The sequence below is a fragment of the Poecilia reticulata genome, linkage group LG13 (assembly GCF_000633615.1).
Source record: "Poecilia reticulata strain Guanapo linkage group LG13, Guppy_female_1.0+MT, whole genome shotgun sequence".
Taxonomy (NCBI): domain Eukaryota; kingdom Metazoa; phylum Chordata; class Actinopteri; order Cyprinodontiformes; family Poeciliidae; genus Poecilia; species Poecilia reticulata.
Genome location: NC_024343.1, coordinates 31,259,576 through 31,268,365, shown reverse-complemented (window position 1 = coordinate 31,268,365; position 8,790 = coordinate 31,259,576). Strand labels below are relative to the sequence as shown.

At 38.4% G+C, this 8,790-nt stretch overlaps 1 protein-coding gene across 1 annotated transcript in view; it reads right to left on the bottom strand.

Moving 5' to 3' along the window:
- Positions 1 to 5,801: 5,801 nt before the first annotated feature.
- The window catches only part of eml2 (EMAP like 2), a 21,986-nt gene continuing 18,997 nt past the window's right edge, over positions 5,802 to 8,790 (bottom strand). Inside the window, exons 18-19 of the mRNA XM_017308160.1 lie at positions 8,190 to 8,320; positions 5,802 to 6,639 (exon numbers count right to left, since the gene is read on the bottom strand). Coding sequence (XP_017163649.1) covers positions 6,514 to 6,639; positions 8,190 to 8,320 — 257 coding nt within the window. The 3' untranslated portion in view covers positions 5,802 to 6,513. The remainder of the gene's footprint in view (positions 6,640 to 8,189; positions 8,321 to 8,790) is intronic.

The following is an 8,790-nucleotide window of genomic DNA, read 5'->3' as shown; positions in this document are numbered from 1 at the left end:
TCTGTCTCTCTCTCTCTCTCTTTCTTTCTGTGTCTCTCTCTGTGTCTCTCTTTCTGTCTCTGTCTCTCTCTCTCTGCGTCTCTCTCTCTTTCTGTCTCTGTCTCTCTTTCTCTCTCTCTCTTTCTTTCTGTCTCTCTCTCTGCGTCTCTCTCTCTTTCTGTCTCTCTCTCTCTCTCTTTCTGTCTCTGTCTCTCTTTCTCTTTCTCTCTCTCTCTCTCTCACCGCGCTCCTGTGACTCTAAAATGTTTATTTTATTGCGTTGTACCTTTTACTTTTACTTGAGTCATTTTATTATCTACTCTTACTTAAGTGCAATTTAATAAATGAGTGAAAATCAAACAGGTTTTAACCAAAAATTTACCATAAACAGTTTTTGTTAGTTTCTGAAGTTTTTTTTTACTGAAAAAACTGATTTGGAAACATCTCATCTTGCCTAATTTTGCTATTTTTTTTGTTATGAATTATTGTTATTCTTGTTCTTAAAATACCAAAATTTCCACATAACTTTATATTTTTGGTTAATCTGATGATGTAATTTTTAAATATGAAATGAAATTGATCAGTTACTCAGCACTTCAGTAAACTTTTCACCAAATACTTTTTACTTTTACTTTAGTAATTTTATTATAAAGTATCACTACTCTTACTTGAGAATTTTTTTTTTTAGGTTTTATTATTTTACTCACAGAATGGTAAAAATGTTTTGTTATAAATGAAATAATCTGCCAGTGAATTTAGAACTCGGTTGCTAGGTAACGGGTTAGGCCTGGCCAGGGTTGCTAGGTAACGGGTTAGGCCTGGCCAGGGTTGCTAGGTAACGGCGCCTTTGGAACTCCTACGTTTTCATAAATATTAAGGAATTATTGACTTTAAACAAGCTCCTATATCCTGCTGGAAAGTTATTTGTGAGGTAAAATCAGTAAACGTTTCTCAGTATTTTATTGTCGGAAGTAATTTTGTATTCTTGAAGGTGAAAATCGCTTTTTGTGCTTAAGTACATTTCAAAACTTGTACTTTTTCCTTCTCTAGAACAAACATGTCAAACTCAAGGCGCAGGGGCCAAATCTGGCCCGCCGTAATGTTTATGTGGCCCTCCGAGGTCCAGCAGGACACCGAAATAAAACCTTCAAAATAAGACTTCTGCGCTAAAACATTGTTTAATTGATCGAATTGACTCCGTTTTTGTCTGCGTGCTGCAAAATTACATCAATGTGAAAAGATGTTAAACTTGAATTAGTATTTTACTGAGAATAGAAACAGCTTCTTATTTACGCTGCAGCAGTTTGCTGACGGGTTTTATCAAAACTTTCTGGCATCAGCGGCTCTTTGAGGTCGTTCATGATCTTCATTTGGCCCAAAATGTAAATGAGTTTGACTGGAATATTGTTTGATACAAATATCTCTATGTCAATAGAGAGAGGGTACTTTTGCATACTAACGTGAAAGACCACACCAAAAAAAAAAATCAGATTTTACTACAACACCAGACTCGGATCCCAGTAATCTGCCGGTTTCTGGATCGAGTTTGACGCGATTCTGTGGGTTTTATTCTGCTCTGGTCTCACATGAGCCTGAATCTCAGGACTCGTCTGTTGAGACAGATGGAGACTCCTAAACACTGGAGCGGCTCCAGATCAGTGTGAAACGCTAACGGAGTCAGAACCACGCAGAGATGAAAGATCCTCGGCGACGGAGCAGGAACAACAACGCCGAGCTGCAGCCGGAGCCGCTGGCATCTCAGAAATGCAGCCTCAGAGCAACTATTAGCCACATTAGCATCGATATTTTACCAAACCACAGAAGAAGAGATTGCTTTTATTTTTGTTTCTATTGTTTTTATTTGCCTTTTTGTCCTGGATTCACTCAATGAGTTGCACTAAATGAGGTGAATTCAGCAAATGGAGGCGATTTGCTCTTGATTTTACCTGAAGGAATCATGTCAGAAGGTATGACGGCGTATTATGGAAATTATAGATGTTAAATAAAAAAGAGGAGTCAATTTATGCCAAAAAACTATGACATTTTTAGATTAATCTCAGAACTTTATGAGCTCCAAAAGATGAACATTTCCAAGAAAAAAAATCAGACTGAGATTAATCCTTACATTTTTTTTTCTAGAAAAATTAAGGAAATTTCAGACCTTCAAAACTCAAAAGAAAAACTTAAAAACTTTTAGTATAATTTCAGGGAATTTTCTGGAAAAGAGAAATTTCTGAGCTCCAAAAGCTAAAATTTGTAAAAGAAAAAAACAAAACCACAGAAATGTTGAGATGAATCTCAACATTTTCTAGAAAAGATGAGGTCAGCACAAATGAATATTTTTCTAAATGTTTTGTTTAATTTTAAGCTTAAGATGGGGTCAAAGTTCAGCCAAATATTCATGACAGATTTTTATCAACGTTCTCTGATTAATCATCCAGAATAAACACGTTGTTTTCTTGTCTAGCGCCTCCTAGAGGTCAGCGCTCCTTGACCTTTGGCTTTATGACTCCAAACTCAGAAAGTAAACAGTTTATGTGGAGCTTGGCAAGTTCTTCTCTGATTAATTAATTACTTATAGAGTTATTATTGTTAATTAGTAATTAATCAGATCATTTAATGAAAAAAAATTGCTGATCGTGATTCATTTGGGTAAAATATCCAACGGAGCGACTTGGATACTTTTTACAGACACTGTATATAATTTTAGATAAATTTTCAGGTCAAACTAACAACAAATAAGTTTCTGTTTTTCTTAGTTTATGATTTTTATGAGATGAGAAAAACATTGATAGAGCTCATTTCCGTGTTAGTCTCATCATCTCCCTTTATTTAAACAATAAGATGTTTAATTATTAAAAGCCAAAAATAAGCAAAAAAAAAGCTTGAATGAAGCATTTAGGTTCATTGTATGAAACTGTCTGGATTTTAGCCCATTTTTAATTTGAAAAATGTAAAATGTTTCGTATTATTTACTTTTTAAAATCCCGCCTCTCGTCTTTTGTCACTTTGTTATGAATTCACATCAGAAGTATTAATCGCTGTTTGCTTTACTTCAAGCAGCATCTTGGCAGACGGAGGAGTTTTAACTAAGCTGCAGCTCGTTGCCAAATTAATTATCCAGATTTAATATCTGCCCGATGCTTCATCATGGAGGTTTGGGGATTGTTGCCTGAACATCCAACCCCGTTTCTTTTGTTTTTAGCAGAGGTGCGCTCACTTCCGCTAACGCGCTTCTGCTGCACCACCTGGATACAATAATTAGGTCATTAAGGCTCTGGAGAACCGACCTACACAAGGAGGAGGTAATGAAGCCATTTCATTCTGGTGTTTTGTACCTGTGGCGCATCTAAAAACTGCAGGACAGTGGAGGACTGGAGTTTGACACCCCTGCGCTAAAAGTTGAGCTAATTTTAGCAACTTTCCTAAGTTTGAAAACGTTTAGCGCTCTCAGGTGCTGTAAACATGGAGGCAAAAATCTAATAATTTTGTAAACAATCAATTAAAGCTGTGACTACAGGAGAGCTGAACAACAGGAAGCAGAACTATAGAAAATAATTATGTAGGCTGTACCGCTAATGCGCTAATATGGGAGCCAATTTTATGATTATTAATTTTCCTAACTTTTAAAATAATTAGAACAATTAGTCTCAGACTGTACAGGACCTAACAGTACATTTTTGTGAACAATTAAAAAAAAATGTCAACATGACAGAATAACAGAAAATAATGTAGTAGGTACACCAGATCGCTAATGTGCTAACAGGGGAGCTAATTTCTAGTTTAGCAATTTTCCTCACTTTGAAAACGTTTAGCGTGCTTTTGTTCTGTACACATGGAGATAAAAATCAAATAATTTTGTACACAATTAATAAAAATATTTAATTACATAATTATGTAGCAAGTATGCTGGATGCTAATGTGCTAATAGCCGAGCTAAGTTTTAGTTTAGCAATTTTCCTCACTTTGAAAACAGTTAGCGCACTTATTTATTGGTCAGATGTTATATTTTAAACTTAAATGTGAAAGTTATATTGTTTTTGGTAATAGCAAGAAAACGTTTCCAATACGTCAATCTGCGCGTTTTAAATAAACGTAGAGGACAAATGTTTTTAGCAACACATAAAACGTTGAAAGTTAATTAATTAATTGAAAATTAATATTTGCTTCACTTTAAGTGAAATAATCAAGTTAAATGAGGGATTAAGAGGTTTTCCTTGGATTGAAACTCAGGGAAAATCAACAGGAATCAGTTTAAATGTCTAAGTTTTATTTTTATTTATTTTTAATGTGTGTGTGTGTGTGTGTCAGCCTCGGGGTTGTACTCCAGCGGAAAAGACCTCAGACTGTCGGGGTCTTCCGTTCGGTTTTATTGGATTAAACGTCTTGGGGACATGAGAACCACTCTGTCCTTTTCTCATGACTCAGACTTTAGTTCATTTTCATTTAATTTTTATTCATTTGTACCTTTAGATATTTAGATTCATAAACACAAAATAGAAGATTACATTTATAATTTCAGCATGTTTTAGTTTTATGACCACACAATAAAGTCCCAGTTAGTTGTAGTTTTTCCCCAATAATTATTCTCAATTTCTGCTTTTGCAATTTTGTTACTTTTAGTGAACTCTTAATATTAAAATATTAGCAGTACAAGAAAAATTACATCACATTTTTGTTCAACTATAAAAGGTTAAAAGAAAAATGTTTACCATTCAGGCTCAACATTCCTCCATTTTATTCAGACTAAAATAAAATAAAATTCCCCCAGAACATTTACTCAGATTAAAAAAGGAATATTTATTACCAAAACAGAAGGCGAAGCACAGCTTAAAGCTCACTGCAACAGCACAGCATCATGGTTGAGTCCACAGCTAAAGAGCCACATTATGTCAGTAACATTAGAGATAAATATTAAAATATCACGGCCACTCAAACCCACTGGAGCGCAAAGTTTACAGACATCATCAAGAGCATCTACAGCAGCCTCAGTCATGCTCCTTTTCTTGCACTGCAGCGCCACCTAGTGCCTGCTCAGCATGGTTACAGTAGTACAATCAGACAGCAGCATGAAATGCAACAGGCGCTTCGTACCGAAAGCTAAACGAGAACATTGAAGGGACAATCGATCGATCGATTTCTGGGGCTCGAAGTGGAAGAGAAGCGGACGGCGGCGGCGGCGTCATCCTCGGTTTGCTGAAATCAGAACTCCACCCGTTTCATTTACAGCTCACAAAACAAAAACACACACAGGCCTCTCGCACTTTGGAGTTTAAAACGTTGGTCGTTACATTCGACTGCTTAAATCCCTGCAGGAGTTTATTTCAAGTTTAAAGGAGAAACTAGTTTTTGTGTGTTTAGAGGAGAAACTTGTGCGAGTTCAGAGAAGCAAACGGACTGAAGTTGGACAACTAAATTCAAATCTTAACAAAATTTGTGTCAAACGTTTGTGCTGCATAAATTTTTGTTTTTGTGCTGCCGTCACTTTAAAGGTTTTAGTCAAAGAGTTTCCAGACGTCGTCATCATCAATTTCCTCAAAGTAAAAGCAGCACAAATAAATTTTCTGCTGCACAAACGCAGCTTCGGTCGATCGACACAGAATTTGTTTGATTTTGTGATATTTTAAAATGATAGCGGCACAAACGTTTGACACAAATTTTACTAGATCTGGGTAATGCAAGAGGGGCTGGTTGACCTTTTGACCTTTAGGCTTTAATTGATATCTCCAAAGGAAAAGCGGCACAAACAAAAACAATGTTTGCTGCACAAACGTTTGACCAATTTTGTTTGGCTGCTTGACCTTTCATGACCTCTGGAAACATTTATTGCCGTCCTTAAAATGACAGCAGCAGAAACAGAAATGTTGCTGCAAAACGCAGCACAAACATTTGACACCAAAGTTACTAGATCTGGGTGCTGTGGGAGGGGCTGGCTGACCTTTAATATCTTCAAAGAAAAAAAAAAAGCAGAAACAAATTTTGTGCTGCACAAACGTTCGGCACCAATTCTGTTAGATTTGAGAAAGATGTTGGCCAACTTCACTCAGACTGCGTTTGGCCTAAACAAATCCCGGGAGCGACCTGGTTTTCAACCCGTTTCAGTCAAACCCTCCGACTCTGTGGAGGAACGACGTCTCTTCTCAGGTTTTTGCATCGATTTGCTCAACAAGAAGCGGAAACGTCTGAAGTTTCCTTCAAAACATCACAGCAAACGAGTGAAACCCGAACCCGGGCGTTCGGAACCGCTCCGTAGAGCAAAGGAGCCGCGTTCGGCCCAAATGAAATCAGGTGGAGTTCCTGTTAAAGGGGGTCGAAATGAACACAGTTCAGGCACAGGAAGCACTAACGCTAAAGGTCACAGGTCAGCCATGATGTTACTTTTTCTCCTCCGTCTCACACGGTTCTGATTGGACATCTGCGGGTCGGGACGGTTGGTTACGCAGCTGTAGGCACAGAGGGGTGCTGCCACCTGCTGGCGGGGGAGGGTAATCTGGTGATGGGGTGGGGTGGGGGGGGGGTCGGACAGAGCGTTGCCTAGGCAACTACCCACTGCAGGATGCTGGTGTCTTTCCCTCCGGTGGAGATCAGGTGACTGTCGTCGTGCAGGAAGGCGACGTTGGTCACATGACTGCTGTGGCCGCCGTACTCGTGACTCGGAGCCTGTTCAGAAAAACACAAACACTTAAATCAACAAGAATATCGTTCAAAAATTATTCATTTCACTTATTTTTTTTTAAACTTGTATAAGCTAACGAAGGAACGCTTAATGCAAAAATTAAGTTTTTCCAGCTTCATGAAGCACACAGAATGAATATCATCATTACTGTTTCATTCTGAGCCATAATGTAAACAAAATGGTATATATGCATTCATATATATTTTTTTTTAAAATGCAACAATATGCAAAATAATTTTTTTTTTTAAATCATAAAATCAAATTTGTTTTTCTGTTATAAAATTTAAAATGGATTTTTGAGATGCTCATATTTATGATTTAGAATTTCTCAAGCTGTGCGCTAGCTAGCATAGCACAGCTAGCATAGCACAGCTAGCATAGCTAGGAAACGTCCAGCTTTAGAAAACACTGCTACAAAAATCCCTGCAGCCTGCTGGTCGACTAAAATCAGAAGATATGGAACAACATTTATGCCGAACAGCTGTAATAGTTACTGTACAGTGAATAAAAAGTGAAAAACGGTTGATGCTTTACATATTTTGGATCATTAAAGGATGCCCCTCATTACAGCTTTGCTGGTTTAAACCCATCTGCTGTCTGTTTAGGAGCAGGCAGCCTGACTAACTACCAAACTAATAAACATTTTACTTATCCAATTTATGGTGGAGTTTTATTTAGTTTGCAAATTATGAGAGGACTTTTTCCCCTTAAAGCTACAGTATGTAATATGTATTTTTTTACATATTTGTTAAAACTGTAAAATAATCTGTGAAAATAAAAAGGTTGAGCTCCTCCCTGTGGTTCTACCGCCATCTGCAGGAATACACCAATCAGAGCCAGGGGGGGGGGTCTTAGCGCCGTCAATCATGCTCATGTATGGGTTCCTAAATGTGGTAATGTTGGAGAAACAATTTGCAGGAAAGCGGTTTATCCTGCGTTAGCTGTGGCTATGCTAACTAGCCTGAGCATTCACTTCAGCCTCTGGTGACAGGAACTACCTGGGTGTGAGCAGCGTGGACATAAACATGATTGACAGCGCTGGTTGTTTCTGACTTGAAGCACTGCATTTCTGCAGATGGCGGTAGAACCAAACAGAGAAGCAGAGATCGATTTTTTCATAAATTATTGGTCTCAAACTGTCAATGACACTTTTAACAAATGTATAAGAAAAAAAACAAAGTTTATAAAAGATAAAATTAAGAGCGAAGCATCGATTTTGTTCTGAGAAAGTTTTTAAAATCCTTCTGGAGCGTCTTCTCACGCCGTCCACATGTTTCTGTTTATTGTGCGTTTATAGAAAATTCTAGATCTTTTATTAGTCTTAGCTGCTCGAAGTCATTTCAGCGTTGGGTTTTACGGCTCAATGAAAACGGTGAAACACCTGGAACCTGAACTTTAACATCTGGTTTCCATCCACCACTTTAAAAAATCTGGAAGCGTTTTATTTTGAAGCTTTCACTGCGTTTATGACCCAGTAGTTGGTTTACAGAGTGTTAATGTGAAGCCGATGCAGCGCAGGCTGGATGTGACCGACCCTTGGTTGGGAGCAGGGGAAGGAGAACAGCTGCACTTTGCCAAAGTCGTCAGCAGAGGCCAGCAGAGAGCCATCATGTGAGCGGCACACGGCGTTGATGTCCGTGCCGTCGGCGCCGTCCGGCCAGATTCCTGGGAAACAAAGAGTTAGGAAGTCAGCAGGAGATAAACACTGATGTTCATGTCATGTTCTGTTTTCAGCCTGCAGGAAAATACCAGGGGGTCAAAGGGCATCTGAAAGAAAACATGAACTGCAACTTTAAATCATCCGAGACTGAAAGCTGGACATTTCATACAGTAGCTGCCCAGTGTGTTAGCATCAATGTATGTAGCCAGTTCTGTCGCATCCTTCGTTCTGTCGCATCCTTCGTTCTGTCGCATCCTTCGTTCTGTCTTTCGTTCGTTCTGTCGCATCCTTCGTTCTGTCGTATCCTTCGTTCTGTCGTATCCTTCGTTCCATCACCAGCTTTAAGAACAAAAACCAACAGGACACAAACACGATGGATAGAACGAAGGATACGACAGAACAAACGAACGATACGACAGAACGAACGAAAGACAGAACGAAGGATGCGACAGAACGAAGGATGCGACAGAACGAA